Source organism: Nicotiana tabacum, chromosome 3 (assembly GCF_000715075.1).
Source record: "Nicotiana tabacum cultivar K326 chromosome 3, ASM71507v2, whole genome shotgun sequence".
NCBI classification, from domain to species: Eukaryota; Viridiplantae; Streptophyta; class Magnoliopsida; order Solanales; family Solanaceae; genus Nicotiana; species Nicotiana tabacum.
The window spans coordinates 131,685,537-131,711,925 of record NC_134082.1 but is presented as its reverse complement, the minus strand read 5'-3'; the positions used below and the strand labels follow the sequence as shown (position 1 = coordinate 131,711,925).

General features: G+C 41.5%; 2 protein-coding genes across 2 annotated transcripts; one reads left to right on the top strand and one right to left on the bottom strand.

The window, feature by feature from the left end:
• The first annotated feature begins 14,428 nt into the window (after positions 1-14,428).
• LOC107785826 (syntaxin-112-like) lies at positions 14,429-15,925 on the top strand. Its single transcript, XM_016607211.2, has 2 exons — positions 14,429-14,564; positions 14,813-15,925. The coding sequence occupies exon 2, from the start codon at positions 14,836-14,838 to the stop codon at positions 15,733-15,735; it is 900 nt and encodes a 299-aa protein (XP_016462697.1). The 5' UTR covers positions 14,429-14,564; positions 14,813-14,835; the 3' UTR covers positions 15,736-15,925.
• Positions 15,897-19,825, bottom strand: LOC107785825 (putative glucose-6-phosphate 1-epimerase). The gene is made up of 10 exons (XM_016607210.2): positions 19,648-19,825; positions 19,332-19,418; positions 18,839-18,949; positions 18,662-18,713; positions 18,237-18,374; positions 17,508-17,606; positions 17,031-17,128; positions 16,738-16,845; positions 16,545-16,626; positions 15,897-16,308 (listed from the first exon to the last, which is right to left on the bottom strand). The coding sequence occupies exons 1-10, from the start codon at positions 19,713-19,715 to the stop codon at positions 16,243-16,245; spliced, it is 909 nt and encodes a 302-aa protein (XP_016462696.2). The 5' UTR covers positions 19,716-19,825; the 3' UTR covers positions 15,897-16,242.
• Between the last annotated feature and the right edge of the window lie 6,564 nt (positions 19,826-26,389).

Below are 26,389 nucleotides of genomic sequence, written 5' to 3'. Positions count from 1 at the left end.
CCTTTCTTTGTGTTCTTGTATCTTCTCATCAATCCATCCATATTTCTTGATAGCATAGCAATCTCTTCTTGCAAAGCTTCAGGATCATCATCAATTTCGTTTTCAGCTATTTCAGTAGAAGTCTTAAATGCAACTATTTTCTTTTTCTCTTCTTGATTGGTCTTCTTGAGATGCGTCTTTTCAAAAGCAATGAGTTCTCCTCGTAGTTCATCATAGGATAATTTGTTTAGATCTTGAGATTCCAGTGTGACTACTTTGGTCTACCAAGTGGTTGGCAAATTCCTAAGAATTTTTCTAACTTGATCATCACTGGTGTAAGGCTTGCCAAATGCCTTTAGATCGCTAATTATTTTGCTAAACCTGACAAACATCTCTTCAATAGATTCTCCTTCTTTCATTGAGAAGAGTTCGTAATCATGGACCAGCATGTTGATATGTATTTTCTTTACTTTGCTGGTTCCTTCATAAGTGACCTCAAGCTTGTCCCACATTTCTTAGGTTGTGTCACAGCTTGAGATTTTCTCATATTCTTCACCATAGCATTATGGAGCAGATTTCTCACTTTGTTGTTAACTTGTACCACTTCCATTTGCTCTTTTGTATATGAATCTATATCTTTAGGATCAACAAGTGGTGGAGTGGCAGCTGGTAAGGGATAGTTTCCCTTTTTGATGACTCTCCAGACTTTGACGTTATAGGCTTTGGCAAAGATCTCCATTCGTACTTTCTAGTGGGAGAAATGTTGTCCATTGAAGTATGGTGGTCTAACTTGTGAAGTTCCTTCCTGAAAGAGAGCTCTTATGATAACTTGACTTGTCATGATCTTTTCTCACAAGCTGTTAAGCAAAAGTAAAATGTGAGCTTTGCTCTGATACCAATTGAAAGTACAAGAAGGGGGTGAATTGTAAATATTTAAACATAATTGCTTATTAGTTGATTAGTTAATCTAGTAGTCGACTAGATAGAATAACTTAACAGTTATAATGACAAAAGGCAAGATGAAGAAAGTAAAAACAGGAATTAAAGACACCAGGATTTTATACTGGTTCAGATTCAATGTGAATCCTAGTCCAGTCCCCTTGGGTTGCAAGGGAGTTCTCTTTAGTAAATGTGTTTCTCCGAGTACAGTTGAAGTGAATTGACAACACAGTTTCTCTAGCACTCATTTCTTTTTGATATAATTCATCACCAGTGTTATACTCTCTTTTTTCTCTGACTTGTTACACAACAGATCTTAGTAAATTACAATGTTTGTTTGCAGTAGAACAAAGAGAGGATTTTTGGTTCGATCAAAGTATATCTAACTAAGGTTTAAGGCTGGGTATAAATACTTTGATGAAGGTCGAGGCTTGACAACCCAAGAGATTTGATCCTTGGAAAGAGATTGATTCTTTCCAAGAATAAGATAGTTAGCCGTTGCTTTTACTTGATTTCATTTTTTCCTTGATTTCCTTCTTTCAGCAGATGTATGAAATGAAGACTTGCTCCTTGATTGTTGGTTCTTCCAAAATTAGTCACGTATCAAACTTTACAGGATTTTCGATCTTCCGAGATGTTGGCCTTGATTCATGCCTTAAGTTTAGGCTTGCTTGATTCTCTCCATCGCAGTTGGTCGTTACTCTTTACTGATTGATTTGTTGATTGAGTTCTTTCCTTAGTTATCCAGATTTGCGAGTTCTTTCCTTAGGCATCCAGATTTGCTGATTGGATTGTAATCTTTGCTGATTGATTTCTTTCCTTAGGCATCAAGTTTGACTCCAGCAATCTTGTAGTATCTTCTTGATTCCTTATAATTGATTTCCTGCATATGTATATTATTTACATCATTAAAACTGAATCTAACAAACTTAAATTCAATTTTAAAGGAAAAATTAGCATTTTTCTCAAATTTTCACATAAGAATTTTTTGGAAGCGCGCCCAGACTGCGCATGCAAATCGAGGAGAAATAAAATGAGGTCTTGAAGGCCTCGAAACCCTGGATTGGGTTCTAAAACACGAGATGATATTTTGGGTCATCACATTCTCCACCTCTAAAACAACCGTTCATCCTCGAACGGACATAGAAAAGTACTTGAGTGGGGGAAACGATGGGGATATCGGCTACGCATATCGGACTGGGACTCCCAGGTCGCTGCCTTAACAGGCTGACCTCTCCATTGCACACGAGCTAAAAGGAAATTCTTCGATATCAACTAACGAACCTGCCAGTCTAGAATAGGTATCGGCTCCTCCTCATAGGTCAAGTCCTTGTCCAACTGGACAGTGCTAAAGTCTAACATGTGGGATGGATCACCGTGATACTTCCGAAGCATGGGCACATGGAACGCTAGATGCACAGCTGATAAACTCGACGGTAACGAAAGTATGTAAGCCACCTCTCCCACTCGATCAAGAATCTCAAAAGGACCAATGAACCTAGGGCTTAACTTGCCCTTCTTTCCAAATCTCTCACGCCCTTCATGGGCGACACCCGAAGCAACACTCGCTCTCCGACCATGACTGCCACATTACGAATATTGCGGTCGGCATAACTCTTTTGCCTGGACTGAGCTGTACGAAGCCTATCCTGAATGATCTTAACCTTGTCCAAGGCATCCTGTGCTAGATCTGTACCCAACAACCGAGCCTTTCCCAGCTCAAACCACCCAACTGGAGATCGACACCGTCTACCATATAATGCCTCATAGGGAGCCATCTGGATGCTCGACTGATAGCTGCTGTTGTAGGCAAACTTCGCTAAAGGAAAGAACTGATCCCACGAACCTCCAAAGTCAATAACACATGCTTGGAGCATATCCTCCAAGATCTGAATAATATGCTCGGACTGTCCGTCCGTTTGAGGATGAAATGTTGTGCTCAACTCGACCCGTGTACCCAACTCACGCTGAACTGCCCTTTAGAAATGCGAGGTAAACTGCGTACCTCGGTTTGAAATAATAGACACAGGCACACCATAAAGACGAATAATCTCCCGGATATAGATCTCAGCTAACTTCTCTGAAGAATAGGAGACTGCCACATGAATGAAATGCACTAACTTGGTCAGCCTATCCACAATAACCCACACTGCATCGAACTTCCTCTGAGTCCATGGGAGTCCAACAACGAAGTCCATAGTGATACACTCCCACTTCCACTAAGGAATCTCAATCTTCTGAAGCAAACCACCAGATCTCTGATGCTCGTACTTTACCTACTGACAATTCAAACATTGAGCTACATGTGCAAAAATAACTTTCTTCATCCTTCTCCACCAATAATGTTGCCACAAATCCTGATACATCTTAGCGGCGCCTGGATGAATAGAATACCGGGAACTATGGGCCTCCTCTAGAATCAACTCACGAAGTCCATCTACATTAGGCACACAAACTCGACCTTGCATCTTCAAAACTCCATCATCTCCAACTATAACCTGCTTGGCACCTCCGTGCATCTCCAACTAAATGAGGATCATCATACTGGCGATCTCAGATACGCTCAAATAATGAAGAACGAGCAACTGTGCAAGCTAGAACACGGCTGGGCTCAGAAACATACAACCTCACGAACTTATTGGCTAAAGCCTGAACATCCAAAGCAAGAGGTCTCTCATCGACTGGAATATACGCAAGGCTGCCCATACTGGCTGACTTCCTACTCAAAGCACCGGCCACTACATTAGCCTTCCCAGGATGATACAAGATGGTAATATCATCGTCTTTCAACAGCTCTAACCACCTCCTCTGCCTCAAATTTAACTCCTTCTGCTTGAACAAGTATTGCAAACTCTTGTGATCCGTGAATACCTCACATAATACGCCATATAAATAATGCCTCCAAATCTTCAGTGCGTGAACAATGGATGCTAGCTCCAAATCATGAACTGGATAATTCTTCTCATGAATCTTCAACTGCCGCGAAGCATATGCAATAACCTTGCCATTTTGCATCAACACCAAACCAAGTCCAATACGAGATGTGTCACAATACACTATATATTTCCCTGATCTTGTGGGCAATACCAACATCGGTGCCATGGTCAAGGCTATCGTGAGCTTCTGGAAGCTCGCCTTACACTCGTCTGACCACCTAAACTAGGCACCCTTCTGGGTCAACCTGGTCATCGGGGCTGCAATAGATGAAAACCCCTCCACAAACCGACAGTAATTGCCCGCCAAACCCAAGAAACTCCGGATCTTTGTGGCTGATGTAGGTCTAGGCCAGTCCTTGACTACCACAATCTTCTTAGGATCCACCTGAATACCCTCTGCTGATACAACGTCACCCAGGAATGCCACCGAACTCAAACAAATCTCACATTTTGAAAACTTTGCATACAACTGACTGTCTCTCAGAGTCTGAAGAATGACTCGAAGATGCTGCTCGTGCTCCTCCCGGCTGCAGGAATAGATCAAAATATCATCAATGAAGACAATCACGAAGGAATCCAAATAAGGCTTGAACACTCGGTTAATCAAATCCATGAAAGCTGCTGGGGCATTTTTCAACGCAAATGACATCACTAAGAACTTATAATGCCCTTACCGAGTGCGAAAAGCTGTCTTGGGGACATCGGATGCCCTAATCCTCAACTGATGGTAGCCAGACCTCAAATCAATCTTCGAAAGTACCTTGGCACCCTGAATCTGATCAAACAAATCATCAATCCTCAGCAATGGATACTTATTCTTGATGGTGACTTTGTTCAACTAACGATAATCTATGCACATCCTCATCTATCCATCCTTCTTCTTAACAAACAACACCGGCGCACCCCAAGGCGAGACACTAGGTCTAATAATGCATTTATCAAGTAGGTCATGCAACTGTTCTTTCACTTCTTTCAACTCTGGCGGGGCCATACAATATGGCGGGATTGAAATGGGCTGAGTGCCCGGAGCCAAATCAATGCAAAAGTCAATATCCCTGTCGGGTAGCATCCTCGGTAGGTCTGAAGGAAATACCTCTAGAAACTCACGAACAATGGAAACAGAATCCATAGAAGGAACCTCAGCACTAGAATCATGAATATATGCCAAATAGGCCAAACTCCCTTATCAACTATACGTCGAGCCTTCATATATGAGATAACCCTGCTGGTAGAATGATCAGGAGTCCCTCTCCACTCCAAACGAGGCAACCCCGGCAATGCTAAGGTCACGTTCTTGGCATGATAGTCCAATATAGCATGATAAGGGGATAAAATAATCCATCCCCAAAATGTTATCGAAATCCACCATATCGAGAGGTAGGAGATCTACACTGGTCTCAAGACCCCCAATAACAACCACACATGAACGATAGACACGATCTATCATAATAGAATCACCCACCGGTGTAGACACATATACAGGCGCACTCAAAGAATCATGAGGCACAACCAGATAAGGGGCAAAATAAGATGACACATAGGAATACGTGGACCCTAGATCAAATAGAACCGAAGCATCTGTACTGCAAACTGAAATCGTACCTGTGATAACTGCATCGGAGGCCTCAGCCTCAAGTCTGGTGGGAATAGCATAACATCGGAGCTGGGCCCCACCACTCTGAACTGCATCCCTAGGACAGCCTCCCGCTGGCAGGCCTCTACCTCTAGTTGCCTGACCTCCACCTCTAATACCTCGAACCCTACCTCTAGCTGGCTGAGTGGGTGGTGGAACACCCAGTGCTAGGACCATAGCACGATAACCCTGGTGCTGATAATTGCTCGAGGCTCAAGGGCAAAATCTAGCAATGTGCCTCTACAAGTATAACAAGACTTCGGCTGGTGAGACTGCTAACCCTGAAACTGACCCTGATGGCCTGAATAACCACCCTAAAAACTCTGGAGTGGAGGTGCACTGATAGAAGTTGGTGGTGCATTGTAGGGAAACTGATCAGAATACTGCATATGAGAACCATAGCCACCTGGAGCACCGTGAGAAGCCTGAAGTGCTGACTAAAATGGCGTGGAAGGATGGCCTCTACCAAAAAAATCCCTACCTCCAGACGAGGCACCACTGAATATGCCAGAATGATAAGGCCTCTTATCAGACCCCTGACCGCTCCCCTGAGCTAGAACCATCTCAACCCGCTTGGCCACATTGGCCGTATCCTGAAAAGAAATCTCGCTCCTGGTCTCCTTATCCATCTGCAATCTAATAGGCTGAACGAGTCTCTCTCTCTCTCTCTTTCTCTCTCTCTCTCTCTCTTGGTAGGGAGTATCAGAAGCGCATGACGAGGAAAATTAATAAACCTCGTTTCATACTGGGTAACAGTCATATAACCCTGCTGAAGATGCTCGAATCGTCAGCGGTACTCCTCTCTCTAAGTGACGGGAATGAACTTCTCGAGAAATAGTTGTGAGAACTGGCCCCAAATGAGAGCTGGTGACCCAGCTGGTCTGGCTAAACAATAATCTCTCCACCATTTCTTAGCATAACCTGACAGACGAAAAACAGCAAAGTCGACTCCATTGGTCTCCACTATCCCCATGTTCCGAAGAACCTCATGACAGTTGTCCAAATAATCCTGGGGATCCTCTGAAGATGTACCGCCATAGGTAGTAGTGAAGAGCTTGGTGAACCTGTCCAATCTCCATAAGGCATCTAAAGACATAGCTGACTCATCACCGGTCTGAACTGTAATACCCGATGGGACTACCCAAACTGGCTGAGCTGCTGGAGTCTGAAACTGGGGAGTCATCTGCTCCAGAGTTTGAGTAGCGGGAGTCAGTGCTCCTCCCCTATCCTGAGAGACGGCTGGTGCTACAGGAAGTATGCATGCCTTATTGACACTCTCCATAAGTCCCACTAGACGGACCAGAGCATCCTGGAGTACCGGGGTAGAGATGAACCCCTCTGGGACCTGAGCTGGGCCCGCTGGAACTGTCTGGGCCGGAACCTCATCACCAAACTTTACCTGAGGCTCTGCCGCTGGTGCTGCTGCTCTGGACTGAGCTCTGCCCCTGCCTCGGCCCCTAGCACGACCTCGGCCTCGTCCTCTGCCCCTCGTAAGAGCAGTCGCTGGGGGCTCGGGCTACTGATCAGCTGATGAAGCGGTACGTGTTCTCGCCATCTACGAAAGAATAGAGTAGAAGTTCAATTAGCATCGATAAATCAAACCGCACGACAGAGATAAATAGAAATGAAACTGTTCCTAACTCTGTAGCCTCTGGGGATAAGCACAAACGTCTCCGTACCGATCCCTCAGACTCTACTAATCTTGTCTATGAATTGTGAGACCTAAGCAACCTAGAGCTCTGATACCAACTTGTCACGACCGGAATTTCCCACCGTCGGGATCGTGATGGCGCCTAACATTGAACCCGCTAGGCAAGCCAATGTTACTGATCATTTTACCATTTTACTTTATCCTTTAACAATTTACAAGTTAATATAAGGAAACAGCGGAAACAAAAATGCGGAAGAACAGAATTTAACAGTTTAACTTAGTACAATTACGAAACCATAATAAAACTCCACCCAGAACTGGTGTCACAATCTCATGGACTATCTACGAACACTACAAATAGTGGTCTGAACAAAGAAAATACACATCTATCTTAGAAATAGATGAAAACAAAAGGAAACAGGATAGAAGGGGACGCCAAGGCATGCGGATGCGTACAGGACTACCTCGGGTCTCTACTGGACTAAAGGCAGCAACATTAATCTATGGTCTGTATGGTCCAATATCGGGATCTGCACAAAAAGTGCAGAGTGTAGTATCAGTACAACCGATTCCATGTACTGGTAAGTGTCGAGCCTAACCTCAGCAAAGTAGTGACAAGGCTAGGACATAACAAACATCATAACCTGTGCAATTAAACAATATTTAACAAAATAGCAATAATAGAAACTAAACAGAAATTAATGAGAAGGGGCAACATGCTATGGGGAATTCCAGAATAAGGAAACATAGAAGTAAAGGGAATGAAACAATTAAGACACTTGATCCGATAATAGCAATTAATCATAGCAAACGGAAAATGAATGCACGGCATCACCCTTTGTGCTTTTACTCTCAGTCCTCACCATGCAATCAATAATGAAAATGTGCACGGCATCACCCTTCGTGCTTTATCACTCTTCCTCACTATATGAATATTAGAAATGTGCACGGCATCACCCTCCATGCTTTATCTCTCTTCCTCACCATATGCATCAGTATAACTGTAAATGTGCACGGCATCACCCTTCGTGCTTTATCATCTTCCTCACCATATGCATAAGTATGAAAGTAAATGTGCACAGCATCACTCTTCGTGCTTTATCACTCTTCCTCACCATATGCATAAGTATGAAAGTGCACAGCGTAACCCTTCATGCTTTATCGCTCTTTCCTCACCCAAACAGCAGAAACAACAACATCCCGGCAAGGGAATCAACAATAGAAATAAATACATCCCGGTAAGGGAATCAACAACAAAAGTAAAAATATCCCGACAAGGGAATCAGCTATAACCAATCTCGTTCCAACAATTAACTTCACAAAATAAATCTCTACTTGGTCCAATACTCAACAATGGACAAATACCAAGAAAATATCATAAGTCTTGTTCAACATAGATAATCATCAATTTAGGCATAGATAGTACATAATATGAATCGCAGCAATCACAATATAAGACTCACGGGCATGCTTGACACCAACGTATAGATACTCATCATCACACTTATACGTCAAACACAATACTAACACGTAGAAAATAAGACACAACACCTATTCCCTCAAGCTAAGGTTAGACCAAACACTTACCTCGGATTCCACAGCCAAACTCAAGCCTCAAATACCGCTTTCCCTTTATATTCCACTTTTATTTCACTTGTATCTAGCTATAATTAACTTAACAACATCAATAAATGCTAAAGAATTCAACTCCAATGCTTAATTATAGGTTTTCTATCATTTTTCCCAAAAAAATCAAAAATCGACCCCGGGCCTGCTTGGTCAAAACTCAAGGTTCGGACCCAAATCCGATTACCCATTCACCTACGAGCTCAAATATGTAATTAGTTCCTGAATCCGACCCCAAATCGAGGTCTAAATTCCCAATTTACAAAATCCCTAATTTTCCCAAAATCCCGAATTTCTACCCTTAAAGAACAAGATTTAGGCCTAGAAATCTAATGGGTGTTGATGGAAAATGAAAGAAATGAGTTTAAGAACACAAACCTAGGATTTGGTATTGAAACTTCTTTTGAAAAATCGCTCAAGGTTGGATTCTATGGAAGGAGATATGAAATTTTGAAGAAATCCCGAAATAGGTTCTGTTTTAAAATCATTGGACAGACCTTTTTCGCGTTCGCGAAGGGTATGTCGCGTTCGCGATGCTTTGTGGCCAGAAGGACATTTGCGTTCGCGATGAGCTGCTCGTGTTCGCGATGGTCTGTTCCCCCCTGACTATTACGTTCGTGGGCCTGGGACCGCGTTCGGGAAGAGCAACTCAGAGACTCCCCCAGCCCCCCTCCATTACACTACGCGTTCACGTATGGCCGGTCGTGTTCACGAAGAGCAATCTCCCCAGTGCTCCGCGTTCGCGACCAAGGCCTCACGTTCGCGTAGAAGAAACCCCTCCCCAACCCAGCTTGCACTTCGTGTTCCCGAGAGTTGCATCGCGAACGCGAAGAACAAAATATCAGAACACCAGAAGCAACAATACAATAGAAGTTCTTAAGTCCAAAACATCCTGAAACCTATCCGAAACTCACCCGAGCCCTCGGAGCTCCAAACCAAACATGCACACAAGTCTAAAAATATCATACGGACTTACTCGTGCGATCAAATCGCCAAAATAATACCTAGAATTACAAGTTTAGCATCAAAACCAAGGAAAAATCTCAAGAACTCTTAAAATTACGAGCCCGATACCAAATTTTACAACTGAGGGTCCGAATCACGTCATATAAATTTTGTTTCTTACCAAATTTTACATACACAACTTAAATACCATATTAAACCTGTACCGGGCTCCGTAACCAAATTACGAGCCCGATACCATCAAATTCAAACATCGTTAAATTTCTAAAAACTCTTATATTTTCAGTTAAACAATTTTCTTCAAAAATTCATTTCTCGGGCTAGGGACTTCGTAATTCAATTCCGGGCATACGCCCAAGTTACATATTTTTCTACGGACCCTCCGGGACTGTCAAATCATGGGTCCGGGTCTATTTACCCAAAATATTAACCGAAGTCAACTTAAATTTAATTTTAAAGGCAAATTAGCATTTTCTCAAATTTTCACATAAGGGCTTTCTGGAAGCGCGCCCGAAATGCGCACACAAATCGAGGAGAAAGAAATGAGGTCTTGAAGGCCTCGGAACACCGGATTGGGTTCTAAAATACGAGATGACCTTTTGGGTCATCACAAAATAAGATCTAAAATGCTACGCAATGAAGAATTAATGTTTTTGATATTTTTCATGACTTTAATATATTAAACATGCATAAAAATGAAACTAAATGCAAACAATTAACAAAAAATTCCTAAAAATTCTATATAAAAAAATTCTATTTATTGATTTTTGTAGGAGTATTTTTGGTGAGGCAAAAATTACGTGCTCACAGCAGCAGCATCGACGCTAAAGTTATATTCTAATAACCTCGGTGCTTCTTTGGGTCTGATAGGCCCATCGAAACCATTCTTGCTCATAAGTCCCCGGTTGCTCTAGCCTCGCTCATTTCTTTTTTCATTTCGTATAGAACTTCGTCTGGACCTATTGCTTCTTCGATCCTCATTGTACGGCTGATACCGATCTTTGTTCGACCTTGGTTCACGATCGATATCTCTCTCAACTCTGTTGATGGGTCTAACAGGATAAACGGACCCAGAAGGAGCCCCTAGTTGATTATCTTCGACTCTGATCTTCGATTGATATTGGCTATGCACATCAACCCAGGTGACAGCCAAATATTCTATCAGATTCTGTTTCAACTGCTGTGAAGCCACTGAACTTCGAATATTCAGTCCTTGGGTAAAAGCTTGAACGACCCAATCATCAACGACTGGTGGCAGGTCCATCCGTTCCATTTGAAACCGAGATACAAACTCTCTGAGCATTTCATTATCCTTTTGTCTTACTTTGAAGAGGTCTGATTTCCTGGTTTTGACCTTGATAGCCCTGGCATGTGCTTTCACAAAAGATTCTGCAAGCATAGCAAATGAGTCAATAGAATTAGGGGGCAAATTATGATACCATATCATAGCTCCCTTTGATAGCGTTTCTCCCAATTTCTTTAACAAGACAAACTCGATCTCATCATCCTCCAAGTCGTTTCCTTTGATGGCGCATGTGTATGAAGTGACATGCTCGTGTGGGTCGGTCGTTCCGTTGTACTTAGGAATTTCGGGCATGCAGAATTATTTAGGGATCGGCTTCGGAGCCGCACTCGGAGGGAAAAGTTTCTGTACAAACTTCTTGGAATCAAAGCCTTTCAATATTGGTGGCGCTCTCGGGATCTGGTCGACCCTAGAATTGTAGGTTTCCACCTTTTTGTCGTTTGCTTCGATTTTCTTCTCCCCTGATTCTATTCGTTTTGTCAGCTCCTCGAGCATTTTTATGATCTCGGGGTTATTAGCCGACCCATTCCACTCGTCCTTTTCGCGACCAATATCTCTCAAAACGGGTCGGGCTCGATCCTGCTCGGTACGCGGCTCTGGTTTTGTAGCTGAGCTATTGCCGCTTGTTGACCCTGCAACATTTCAAAGATCATCCGTAGATTGACCCCGTCTCCTCCATTGTTTTGAGTGTTCTGTGATGTTGACCAAGCTCCACCACTGATGCTATTCTCGGGGTCAGTAGGGAGTCTTGTGTCGATAGCCACATGCAAATTAGCGTCCAACGGGTTCGCAATTGGAATTCCAACGGGATCAACAAGTGGTACCTCGTTACTGGGCGCTATGTTATTGTTTCACTGTGGTGACCAGACTCACCGTCAGCAGGCAGAGGTGCTAATTGTGAGTTTGAAATTTTGAGTTTAAGCCTGAAATCAGAGACACTTCAAAGAACAAGTGTAAAATAGTATGTGTTATGAAAATTCGTATCAAATAACCATTATTATCCTTAGCCCCACGGTGGACACCAAATTATTTACCCTTTAAATCAGATAATAATTAAATTTATAAGTGGTTTTAAGGATACGTGGATTAATCTGGCACAAAGCAATGGATTGAATTATAAACAAAGAAAATAATAATAAAGTAAATTCAAACCGTGTGACTTGAATAGTTATAACCTTGGGAAATAAGTTTCACTTGAATTGAATATGATCCAAATGATGTCAAATACAGAACAGTGGCTTGCAGTAAGAAAATAATATTATAATACTTTAGGATGCTTGTTACAATATGTATTACAAAGAATCAGACCCCCTTTATATAGTAGGAAAATCCTGCTTTAGATACAACTCTATCAAAGGTAGGGCTGCTTATCGGGCGGATTGGGCGGTTATTTACTCTTAACGGTTTGGCTTATCGGTTATCGGCTTTTAAATGTATTAATCTGCTAGCCACCCAATAAGATATCGGACGGATTGATATCAGTTTAGCTCTTATCGGGCGGTTTATCGGCCTAATTCAATCAAAATAAAATAAAATTTAGTCTCTGTATGTTTACATAGGTGGTCGACGTACTAAGAGGGACGAAGCAGAAGAGACACCGTGATGGGTAAATCATCTGTCTAGAATCTTATTTATGTTTATGCACATTGGCCTTAGTCCATGTGAAAGATTTCTTGGTGTGCTAATATTATGATTAGAAGTGGGCATACTGTATAGTTTAACATGTCATCTGCTTGGACAGAATTGCTAGGCCAAGAGTTCTGTTAGTTAGAACTTACAAATATATATTTGCCCAGGATAAGAAAAAACAAATGTAATTTTAGGTGAAAGTAAAAATTAGAATTTCTAATTTATAGACGTAGAAGTCACAGAAATAATTTTGTGTCAATTAGTACAAAATCATACATTAAAATCTTAATCCTATTGTATAGAATAGAAATAAAACATATAAAAAGTTACTACACGATGACTATATATAAAATGAATAGGAGGAGATTTCTTTACGAATCAAACAATGTAGGATCACAAAAAGTTTATAAAATTATTACCTACTAATAATTCAAAACAATTGAAAAGAAAATCATGTGTCTTGATATTATGTTAAATAAGATAAAAGTTATCGGTGTGTATAAACCTTAATACTCGAAAACAGTGAAGAAGAGAAATATGAGTTTGAAACAGTTATCAATTTGAACCGGGAACAATTTCAAATTCCTGGTGGATTGACAAAAATTCAAGTAGGCAGAAGTTTAGTTGAATTCAAACGTCGAAAATAATTGGTAAAGTTCAATATTACAATTCTATCCAACATAAATTATCTCGTTGAAGGAATTTAGTCTTGTAAGGGCATAAAAGCCGATTAATATTTTGAGGATATTTTTATCAATCAACATTTAGCGTAGAACATTCGTACTTTTATAATAATATAGCTAGATATGGATAAAATAAATTATATATATATTCTTAACAGGTTAACGGATTATCCGTTAAGAAAATTGAATAATCCGCCCCTCAAACGATAAGCCGCTAATAAAAAAATTCAATATGTTCTCCGTCTGTTAAACCGTTAACCCGATACTAATAAGCCATTAAGCTTTGATTTTCGGTTTCGATTCGGTTTTGAACACCCCTAATCAAAAGTAAGAAATCTCATGATTTGCTAATTAATAGGTCTCTCATTCATATGTGCCGAGATTTCCGTCGTGATATTCGACCGGTTGCGGATATTTTGGCCTTCTGTTATTGAGTCTGATAATGTTTCCTCGAGCTTATTCGGAGTTGGGGTTGGTTCCGGAGTCATGGGCTCGAAGATCTTGGAGACGTATGTTCTGACTTCGTACTTTGGTTCGATGGAACCTGTAGTCGACCTTCAATCCATCACATTTGGTTCCGATTCGTCATGCAATAGATGAGTTCGGTTTCAGCCGTATACATAGTGTTTGGCCATAAATTTTTAAATTTTCTCTTGAAGATGAATTTTGAAATTGTTCGAAAATTTGGAAAAATCCAAAAAAACTATTTTTCAAAATTTTCATTCAGATCACTCATAAAAATTTAAAAAAAAAAATTATATTCATTTCCAAAAATAACTCTAATTTTTAAATATCATTTTTACTTGAAAAAAAAAAATTCACTTTCTCTCGAAATTTTACAATTCTTATGTCCAAACGCCAACTAAATTTAACGGGAATTCTACTTTAGTCTTTAAAATGAGCCAAGTCAGAGTGGTTTATGTATCGACCTTTCCCTCTCTTCCTTTCTTTTTTCCTTGGGATTATTACTTGAGTCAGTAACCGTCACCGACTTAAGCGGGACAACTATTTAACGGCTACTTGTCATTTCTGCCTTACGAAACTTCCAAATTTTGAAACTCTTGAGAATCCAATTCCCCTTCTCTTGCCCATACAGTTCCCAAAAGAAGGAGAAGAAGAAGACTCACACCATTTTCTTCATCATCTGGAAGGAGAGAAGAACTGCAAAGCTCTTCAAAAATTGGATAACACCCCCCAATTCTGTTCTATCAGAACTTGTAGTGTAAGGTTTCTTTTTGAGTTCACTCATTGCATTCTTTGTTTTCAAGACGCCATTTTTAAAAAACATTCTTTTCCCCTTAATTCTTAGTTTATCTTTTCCTCTTTTATCATGTTTTCTTGGTGTGGAATTTCATTTTCAATCGGATTATTTCATAACAAATTGCCATACTGAAAAAAAAAATGGTAGAAATCTTTTCTTGCATGCAATTCCTTCCACTGCTGTAAACTTCTTTTCTTGATTAATTGTAGAGTTTCCAGAAAGTGGAGTGAAGATGAACGATCTCATGACGAAATCGTTCTTAAGTTATGTGGAATTGAAGAAACAAGCCCAGGTGGATCTTGAAACAGAGAGGGATTTGGAGATGGGCCAACTCAGCCGCACAGATGAAGACAATCTTTCCAACTTCTTCCATGAAATCGAGACAGTGAAAGTTGACATTCAAGAGATTACTAATCTCTTGATTGATCTTCAAAATCTGAATGAAGAGACTAAGACCACTCACGGCCCCAAAGTTCTTCGTGGCCTTAGAGATAGAATGGATTCAGACATGGTTTCTGTCCTCCGCAAAGCCAAGATTGTCAAGGCAAAACTTGAATCACTCGACAAATCAAATGTGGCTAATCGCAAATTATCAATGGCATATGCAGAAGGCACTGTGGTTGATCGAACGAGAGTTAATATGACCAATGGATTGAGGGTCAAGCTTAGGGACATTATGAATGAGTTTCAGGCTTTAAGAGAGAAAATCATATCAGATTACAAAGACTGCCTTAGAAGGAGATATTATAACGAGACGGGTCAGGAGCCAACAGAGGAAGTGATTGAGAAGATGGTGTCAGGAGGAAGTGGGAAAGTTGAAATATTTGCAGGAAAGACAGAGATGAATGTGGAGGAGAAAGATAGGCATGAGGCTGTAATGGACATACAGAAGAGCCTGGAGAAACTTCATCAAGTATTTCTTGATATGGCTGTTTTAGTTGAGACACAAAGTGAACAGATTGATGATATTGAGCGCAATATGGCTACTGCTGGAAGTTTCATCAGTGGTGGAACTAACAGTCTTTTCTATGCTAAGCAGCACCAGAAGAAGAGAGTGACTTGGGTATGTTGGGTTTTGGCTGTGGTGTTTATCATTTTGATGGTTTGTTTCATTGCTATGTTGATCTCTTGATAATACCCAATTTCATTTTAGTTTCTGCTTTGTGAGGCAACAGTTTTTAGTATTCGGCTCTGTAATTACTCTCGTTTGGCCTTTCTGAGCTTGAGCACTTTTACCATTCTAAGAGATAGTTGGAAATGTTTTGAATGCAACAAGCATAATGTAGGACTCAGTTCAGAATGAATCAAGAACTTGCATTTCCTTTTTCTTTTCCTTATACATAGTACATTTCCCCCTCAATCACAAAATTTGGAGAATCCAACATACATGTTTGGCAGCTTCATTTCCTAACTTTGAGGATTTGGCAAATAAAGTGGAGATTAAAGGGGGAGAGAAGAGGGAAAGAATATGAAAATATCACTTCAACACTCTAATTGCCATGAAAATCATGCCATGCAAGATACAACATTATTTTTTTATTGTGTATTGTCCTTCTCAACCATTGTCCAGAGATTAGCCTTTTAACTTGAAAAGCAGCAAAGATTTCTCCAAAAAGTTGATTTCTCTACTCATCCATCTTTAAGCAACAGTTAGATGTTGTACAGCCGTCCAAGATTGCTCCGGTTCCAGTTGAACTTTTCCAATCTGATATGAACGAGGGAAAATAATAAAAAGGAATAAATAGCAAATGAGGTCAAGCATCCGAAGCTTTTCAACCATAAATAAGAGAAATAACATGCAATTGGGTAGGCAACAGGTTACTAATTTTCAATTAGATCAAATGTATGTGGAAATCACATGCAGAATGTCAAAGGAAATGGGTCGAAGAAATCTAGAAACACATTTCAATGTAGTAACACAGAGAGATCCTATATAAATACCTTGGCATTTTCAACGCAAACAAAGTCTTTGTAGCTTTGTTCCATGGTCAGATGAGGGTTCCATAGAACAGCATCAGACCAGCTGCACATACAAAACACATTCAACTTGCTAAATTAGACAACTGGGGGCAAAGATAGTACTTTGACCAACTAACTCCCTCTCCATGAAGGTGGGTGGGAAGTAGTAACTCACTTGGTGTTTTTGATGGATATTTTATCACCTAAACCATTATCTAGCTGTAACTCATTAGGTGCATCAAGATAAACACAGTCCACAAATCCAGGAAATGTCACCACATCCCTGTAGCAGAGAAAAATTGTCAGAATGTGGATTAGTTTCTGCAGAATGCATGAACAAATACCATTAATCTGAGAAAATACCATAAAGAAGGTATGTTCTTATTTGCAGTCATGAAAAATGATAATAAGTATATCCTGGTAGAAGAGAATGACTCTTTCTTGATCTATTTGAGACCTCATACTGACCTTTCCTCCTTGCCCTCCACAGGATTTGTCGGATCAGGAACTTTGTTTAGAGTTTTGCAACCTTTTAAGCCACTAACTGATGCACCTGTTACAGAAGCCTGGAGAATAGAACAATGGATGAAAAAGATTTTTCTTTTTGGTATAACAAGCTTACTAATGATCATGAATCAATTTTATGAGAAAGAAAATGAAATTCTTAAGGAAATGAGTTAACTTTCATCACCCCCAAAGCCAAAATGTTTGAGGGAAAAGAAAGAAAAAAGAAAAAAGGAGAGGTTTATTAGAGGGAGACAGCAGACCAAGATTATTCAGTATTGACATCTTATTTATTCTTTTGGGATTAAACAATATCTTATTATTCCATTTCCCAACACTATAATTTGACAGGCCTTGAATTCCTGATAAAGTTCAAAAGTTTCAGGAGATGTGCCCCAATTATGGAAATTTCTACTCATAAGTTGCCAGAGAAATACTTACGCGGAAGTAAGTATGAAGAGCAGTAGTAAATGAAAATGGTTCGTTGTCAGTATTTGTAACTGTGAATTCCGTGGAAAGGGTCTTCTTATCAAGAGTGATCTGCAAGAAATTGCAAAACGCAAAGTTAAAAGTTTTATCATGTATCATGCTTGATCAAAAGAATGTGGATTGTAACTACGCGTTACTGGATATGTATACAGTATACCATAGCCATCTATCACATCAAATAGGTGTTTCACCAAAGTACGTAAATGAGAGTCCCTTATCAGATTCCTTTACATAAAAGTCACATACCAGTGATAGAGTTTGGATTTGAGAGTTGTGGGCCGATAGATATAGGGAAGAGGGTAATATAACTTTCTCAGAAAAATTGGAGGGAGGTGGGGGGGTTACTTTTGAAAATTGTTTACTTCTGTTTTGCAGTACCTCCTTGGTGCTTACATTAACAAAATTTACTTACCTTTTCAAAAAAAAAATGTACTAGTTAGTTTTGAAAAATTACAAATTAACATGGGCAAACATCATTTTGAGATGCAAAGGTAGCAGGGCATTTTCCCCATAGCTCTGCCAATAGCTTTCAACGTTTCTGTATACTCAAACAGGTATTTATCCAGTTTAGCCCTCTGTGACCGGCTAATTAGCTGCAGAAGCAATCTAGGAATATGAGGATAAACAAGACGACAATTTTGATTGGTAAATGCAAAGATGCTAAAATTCTACTACTCGAACCTTGTAAAGAGCGTGGAAACTATAGTCCCACATCGCACGGCTGTAAGGGCCATCCTTTAGCTCCACAGTAACAATAGGATTCCCTTCCACATTTTCAGAGCTAACAAGAGACCAATTCATGTTCCTTCCAAATCCGTGCTGTCAATCAGATGAGCACATGTAAGACTCAAAACCAGCATCCAGAAACTGATCAGATAACTTGTCCAAGAATAAGTTGACATATTTGCGTGCCGTAATTACCAATATAACTCTAAGTGGAGCTTTAAAATATTTTTCTAGCATCTAACTAAGTGCTAGAGTTTGTTGGCAGCAGATATTGTCAGTTGAAAATTTTGTAAAAGAGTTGCTTCTCCAGTAAGAGATGCTGAGCTCTCTAACTATAAGTAGTCTAAAATATATACATCGAAACACGTGAAGCTATTTACCTGCTGGATTGGGCCAGGTCCAAATTGGGGGAAACAATGTGGTATTCCTCCACTATACAACGTAGAATAGTCAGTAAGGAAGGTGATACAACTTCTTTAGCTCTTTCAGTTTCAAATAAGAAATTTAAGATACTGCAGCAATAACAAAATTAAAGGAAAACGGAACATGTACAAAACCTGATTGGTTTTTGACCATTGAATACAGCGTCTGGTCTAACAAAAAGAAGATCTTTACTGTCTACTTTCCAAGATGTGAGACAAGCTCCAAATAGATATAGCTCTGCCTCACTGCAAAATAAGGGAAAGAAAAACTTGACATCCGACATTTTTCAGAACAACTAGTTTTTTGTCCAGATTGTGATCAGTTCAACATGAAGAACTTGGAAGATCTTCACTACCCTTGTCATTACATTACTATTTCCTTATTCATCTTTGAGAACATAGCCCAATATATTTAATCCTTCAAGATTAGACCTTTTCTGAGTAATTAATATAGTACCATTATGGTTTAGGATTAAGCTTCTACATCAAATGGCTGACTTCTGTTGCCACAACTATTTCTTACAATCCTACTTGGACAGAAAATTTACAATTTTAGCTAGCCTTCACAATCAGCAATTAATAAATTAACATCTAATCTGAACCATTAAGCTAAAAACTAAGAATGCACCTTCCATGAGGAGAAGTCAAAACGACCTTGGGTAAATTCCCCAACCCTTCAGTAGATTTCACACTTGCAAATGCCATCCCTGGATATCTGTAACCAACCGCAACCCGTTAATTCAACCAATAACCATCCACTTAAAAAGATTGCATTTTTAAGACTTACAAAGCAAAAAAAGATTGTCTTTTTGAAGAATGAATCAGTAGCTGGGGCAGAAAATTGATCGATAAAATGGGTGAAATGAAAGAAGAAAATAATACCCAAAAACTATAATTAAAAGACGGAATGGAATTTGATATAGAGAAATGAAGGTAAAACTCACCGGTTGACTCGCCTAAATTTGGAGGAGGTTAAGGGAGAGCAAGACCAAGTCATAGACAGTGCTGCCATCTTCTATTTGATGGCAAAATTTGAAGAGATTTGCAGAAAGTACGTCCTTTTTTTTATATATATATTCAACTGGACATTGCTCTCATTTTTTAATTTCTGTGTGTAGCTCCATGTAGTCCACTGAACTACTTAACTGGATATTGTGCCTTCCAACGAGTCGAATATTCTTTTTTCTTTTTTCACTTTAATTTTATATAGTTTGCTATTGTTTATTGAAGATAATTCTTGAATTTGCACTAATATTAAGTAGCAACAATGTTTTTACCATTTTTAAAAGGGGTTATTTTTATAAATCATTATTATTATTATTTTTATTTTTATTATTTATTGTTATTATCGCATTTACTGTTGCAACTTTTTGCCATTGCATTTTGACCACTTCTTTCTTAAACTAATTTCTTAACTATTCAAGTTACTTGGCTTTAAAGTTGTCACGACCCGAATTTCTAACTTCGGTACTGTGATGGCGCCTAACATCTATTTGCTAGGTAATCCAACATTAGATAATTATTTAACTATTAACAACTTAAAGCCAATATTAGATAACCATTAACAACTTAAAGCCAATATTAAATAACCATTAACAATTTAAAATAGAGTGATAACAGTTGTTAACGACTAATAAAGTTGTAATACAATAAAATAAAATCATAATATATGTTACGCAACGCCTTCCTGATGATCTTTGGAAGGGCAACGTAAGGCTAAGCAACCGATGTCAGTGCGGTTGCTGTCCGCCAATGAGGTCCTCGCCGCACGCTAGACTAGATTGTCAGTGCCGTGCGGGAAAACCAATGTCGTGGGCAATTGCGGAAGCTTGAGAGAGAATTGGGTTTTGAATGCTGATGATGATTTTATTGATGACTGAAAATGATGATTACAATGATGTGGTGTCGAGGGGGAGAGACACCAGAAAATGCTGATTGAAATGTTTGATTGTTTGGTCCCCCTTAATAATGCTTAAAAAAATAAACCAACATGACAAGACTAGTCCTAATAAAGCTGTAGAAGCACACTGAAATGAAAATGATGAAAACTAGTCTATGATTACAATGAAAAGGACTTAGATTATTACAAGGAAAAACTAAGTCCGATGGCAGCATCTTTGTCTTGCGGGTCTGCGCGCGCGTTGCTGTGGGCGCGCGCGACACTTGATGTGCTGGTCTGAGGCTGGGCACTGGTGCTTGGCATCAGGGTCTGTGCGCGAGGCGCTGCTGGAATGGGCCTGCAGCTGGGCGCTAGCGAGGCATCAGGGTCTGCGCGCGCGGCATTGTCAGGGCGCGCGGCGCTGTTGTCATTGGCCAGCCCTTGGGCGCTGGCGAGAGGCATCGGTGGGGCGACAGAGGCACATGCGCGCTTGTCACTTGGCGCAGCCAAGACCACGGGGCCGACCATGGCGCTAGGCATTGTGAGGCTTGCTAGGCCGCCATGGGGCGCGACCAAGGGGTCATGGGGCATGTCTGGAAAGCAGCCCATGACATTCTCCCCCACCTGAGTTGGCGCCGTCCTCGGAGCCTTATGATGATGATGATGATGATGATGATGTTTCTGATGGTGGTTGGATGGGAGGTCTGCGCCCCTCTGTTGTTTGAGCTTGCTGTTGTAGCGAAGCAATGATTTCATGCGGCTGACATGGAAGACTGGATGGATCTTCCACCAGGATGGAGTTTTTACCTGGTATGTGGACTCCCCAATGCGTTTTTCAATGGACAGGGGCCCGATGTATTTTTGTTGCAGGCGAGGGTCATGGGTCCTTTCTGCAAACAAGTACTGCTTTGGGACGCGTAGCATTACTTTGTCCCCTGGTTGATGTTGGGAAAAGCAACGCTGTTGTTCGGTGAACCTTTTTGCCCGCTCTTGGGCCCTGATGAGATAGCTCCGCACTATCTCCATGTTGCGCTCCCATTCGCTCGAGAAGTTGGCAGCTCGAGGAGATTTCGGCATGGTTGAGGCATTCACCGTTTGCGGGAGAAGCGGTTGTTGTCCAGTAACAATTTCAAAAGGGCTCTTGTTTGTATGATGGTCCTTTTGAGAATTGAAACACAGTTGAGCAGCATCCAGGAGCTTCACCCAATGTTTCTGTGATCCGGTTGCGAAGTTGCGGAGATATTCCTCCAGCATGTCATCGAACCGGTCTGTCTGGCCATCCGATGGTGGATGGATGGATGTGTTGTGACTCAATGTTGACCCAAAGCACCTGAAGAGGTGGGTCCAAAAGTTGCTAGTGAAGCGTGAGTCGCGCCTACTAACAATGTTCTTGGGCAGGCCCCAATGTTTGACAATGTGCGAGAAGAAGAGTCGAGCTGTATCTTCTGCTGAGATGTTTTGCGGGGCTGCTATGAAAGTTGCATAGTCTGAGAACTGATCTATGACAACCATGATGGATGCAAGATTGCCGACTTGGGGCAATCCCGTGATGAATCTGAGGGAAACACTTTCCCATGGTCTCTGAGGGACATGTAATGGCTGCGAGGGTCCCGGTTGTGATGAGTGATCCGACTTGTCCTTGTGGCATGGCTGACAAGTCTTCACACGATGATGAGCGTCACCAGTCTTTTGAGGCCGATGACATGATGGCTGATTGTTGCTGCGAAGGGTAGCCTGAACTTGAGGTTCATGTCTGTTGACTACCTTTTCCAACTGCATGGCCGAGATGTTTTCAGCGGCCATCTTTATGGGAAAGCATGGTATGGTGCAGGGCTTGGCCCCGTTTTCTCCCATCATCAGGAGCATGTTGGCAAATGGTACTGGAATGGTGTTGGTTTGCCTCATGAAATCCAAACCCACTATGATGTCGAAGTCATCTATGATTGCGATGCGCAGGTCGATGCTTCCTTTGTATGGGCCAAGTTTCACTGGGACATTTGTAGCTGTTCCACCCAATGTCTGAGGTGGTGAGTTGATAGCCTTGACGCAGCCTTTGCTCTTTTGTACAACAAGACCTAGGCGCTCTACTTGTGTTGATGACAAGTAGTTGTGGGTGGCACCCGTGTCTATCAAGGCGTGAAGGGGCTTGCCGTTCACTTTCAATTCGACGAACATTAGGGTCCTCGCTTGTTTAGGAGGTCCTTCGTCCATCTTTTCTTTCCCTTTCCTGGTGATCGGGACTGATGTTTTCTTAGGAGGAGATGCACTGGTCCCCGCTAAGGCATGAGGGATAGAGCCAACAATTGCATTGAAGGCGCCTACCTGGTCGTCGTCTGATGAGTCTGATGTGTCTAACTCACCCTCGACAGTCTGATGAGCATTGACCTTGATGTTTGGGCATTCATTGTTCCAATGTGCCCCGCCGCAATGATGGCATTCTGAGGGAGGCTTTCTCCCCTGATTGTTGTTGATGGATGCAGCACTGTTGCTGTTGGAGGGAGGAGTCTTAGTTTTGGATGCACTCCGATCTCCCCCACTTTTGCTTGGGCCACCATTGCTGGGATGGTGCCCGTTGGATCCCCCTCGGACAGACGGCTGGGGCCTGTCATTCTGAGTTCCCAAATGATAGTCGCCAAGGCATTCTGCAGCTTGAATGGCCTTGGGCAGGGTGTCTACCCGTTGTCGCTGTAGTTCCATACGGGCATGAGGTTTCAAACCTTCTATGAATGCGAAGAGTTTGTCTTTGTCCCCCATGTCGCGTATGTTTAGCATGAGTGCGGAGAATTCGCACACGTACTCCCTCACTGATCTGGTGTGGCGGAGGTCCCGTATCTTTCTCCTTGCGTTGTATTCCACATTTTCGGGAAAGAACTGCAGGCGTATGGCTACCTTCAATTCGTCCCATGTCTGAAGAGTATCTTCACCGGCCTTGATGGCTTCGTGTTTGACCCGCCACCAAAGTTTGGCATCGCCCTGAAGATACATGGCAGCAGTCGCTACCTTTTTGGATTCCTCCAAATGGCCCACGGCATCGAAGTATTGTTCGATGTCGAAGATGAAGTTTTCCACTTCTTTAGCATCCCGGGATCCGTCGTATGGCTTTGGCTCCGGTATCTTAAGCTTTTGTGGAATGGGGGTGAGGTTTGCTGCACCCTGATGTGATGGTCGCCTTCTCGAAGTAGGCTCTGTAAGGCAGCATTGACAACGTTGAGCTTGTCAGTCAAGTCGTTTATGGTTTGCTGCATGGCAGTTAGTCTGTCTGCCTCATGTTGCTGATGGGCTAAATCGTCGGCACGCTCCTGTTGGAGGTCCTCAAATTTGCCATGGATGTTGGCAGTTTCAATGGCTGCCGTTTGTCGGTCCTCGTCGGAGTCACGACTGATGTTTGCAATGTCATTTTCGGCCTGCCGCATTCGGCGGTCCAGGTCGTCCAACCTTTGCACTAGGTTGTTGCTTTGATCAGGCACCGTTTCTACGATGGGTCGTAATCGGTCAACCGTCTCTTCTAGGGATGCTAGACGCTCCCCATGATTCACCATGGTCAAAAATGGTGATGATGGCAAATGTTTTCCCTCGTCCGATGTCGAGCCTAGGCTCTGATACCAACTGTTACGCAACGCCTTCCTGATGATCTTTGGAAGGGCAACGTAAGGCTAAGCAACCGATGTCAGTGCGGTTGCTGTCCGCCAATGAGGTCCTCGCCGCACGCTAGACTAGATTGTCAGTGTCGTGCGGGAAAACCAATGTCGTGGGCAATTGCGGAAGCTTGAGAGAGAATTGGGTTTTGAATGCTGATGATGATTTTATTGATGACTGAAAATGATGATTACAATGATGTGGTGTCGAGGGGGAGAGACACCAGAAAATGCTGATTGAAATGTTTGATTGTTTGGTCCCCCTTAATAATGCTTAAAAAAATAAACCAACATGACAAGACTAGTCCTAATAAAGCTGTAGAAGCACACTGAAATGAAAATGATGAAAACTAGTCTATGATTACAATGAAAAGGACTTAGATTATTACAAGGAAAAACTAAGTCCGATGGCAGCATCTTTGTCTTGCGGGTCTGCGCGCGCGTTGCTGTGGGCGCGCGCGACACTTGATGTGCTGGCCTGAGGCTGGGCACTGGTGCTTGGCATCAGGGTCTGTGCGCGAGGCGCTGCTGGAATGGGCCTGCAGCTGGGCGCTGGCGAGGCATCAGGATCTGCGCGCGCGGCATTGTCAGGGCGCGCGGCGCTGTTGTCATTGGCCAGCCCTTGGGCGCTGGCGAGAGGCATCGGTGGGGCGACAGAGGCACATGCGCGCTTGTCACTTGGCGCAGCCAAGACCACGGGGCCGACCATGGCGCTAGGCATTGTGAGGCTTGCTAGGCCGCCATGGGGCGCGACCAAGGGGTCATGGGGCATGTCTGGAAAGCAGCCCATGACATATAGCACGTTCTAGTCTAATCCCAAAAATTTGGAGTCACTAGTATATGAGCAATTGGAATACTACAAGTATGGTTTAAATGAAATACAATTATTTGAAATGAAATAAACAGTAAAGACAGGAATGGAATGAGACTTCAGGAACTGCGAACGCCAACAACTCTACCTTAAGTCTTCGCTGTAGAAATGATCCGAGCAGAAGCACCACTAGACATCGCTGGGACCAACATCAGTATCTGCACAAGAAGTGCAGAAGTGTAGCAGTACAACCGACCTAATGTACTTCATAAATGTCAAGCCTAATCCCGACGAAGTAATGACAAGGCTATGACAAGACGCCTACTGAGATCTTGAACAGATACATACATGAAGCAACATAAATAACAGATAAGGTTTTAACAAAATAACGAGAATGGAACATGTAGAAAAGGAAAGTACGATAAGAATAGCAAGCACAAAGTCACCAAATAAACTTCTTCCAAGATAAACAACAATGCAACCCACAAATCACAAAATCCAGAAATCAAATAAAGCGATGGAATCATCAATGGCACGGAATCACCTTTCGTGCTTTTATTCTCAACCTCACCATATAATGATGATATGATAAATGAAATGGCTTACTCTCTTCCTCACATAGTAGGATAAATGATAATAAGAAATCCAGTGCATAGCATCACCCTTCGTGCTTTAATCCTCACAATCTCTCAAATAAATGATAGCATATGCAAATAAGGCACGGCAACGTTTCGTGTTTTTCACTCTTCCTCATAAAGCAACAATAATAAACCAAGGTATCAATGCAGGAATAAATTTCACTTCAATCATACTGTTATGATAAGCAACTTAAAAATAAACGATGATCACAAAATCGTATAATTAATGAGATAATTTTCAAATTGAAGCAGGGAAAGCATCAATTAATCAATTTCCACCCACATGCATTAACCCTAATGACAACGCGTATATACTCGTCACCTTATATATACGTCGTTCTCACACATAAATCACGTAGCAAATAGGCCAAACAAGTCATAATTCTTTCAAGTCAAAGTTAACCACGATATTTACTTCACGCTGCAATCAAGTCAATTAACCAACCACAACTTGCCTTTTGAATAAGCCTCCAAACCAACCAATTATCGATCAAACAATTCAAAATAAGCTTTAGAAACTACTCACAAAGGAAAAAGGTTCAATCTTTGATGAATTTGAAAAAGTTAACCCGGGCTCCACTTGGTCAAAACTCAAGATTCGGACCACAATCCGATTACCCATTCAGCTCCCGAACCTGGTTATGTGATTTGTTTAAATTTGTCTCAATTTGAAGTCTAAATCTCAATTTTACAAAATTTCTAATTTATCCCCAAATCCCTAAT

Excerpts from the sequence above, each read along its gene's own strand:
- LOC107785826 (XM_016607211.2), top strand. The coding sequence starts at position 14,836 with ATGAACGATCTCATGACGAAATCGTTCTTAAGTTATGTGGAATTGAAG.
- LOC107785825 (XM_016607210.2), bottom strand. The coding sequence starts at position 19,715 with ATGGCAGCACTGTCTATGACTTGGTCTTGCTCTCCCTTAACCTCCTCC. Across the intron at positions 18,375-18,661 it reads GACCTGGCCCAATCCAGCAG|CACGGATTTGGAAGGAACAT; the intron begins GTAAATAGCTTC and ends TCTGATTGACAG. Across the intron at positions 16,846-17,030 it reads GTGGAGGGCAAGGAGGAAAG|GGATGTGGTGACATTTCCTG; the intron begins GTCAGTATGAGG and ends TCTCTGCTACAG.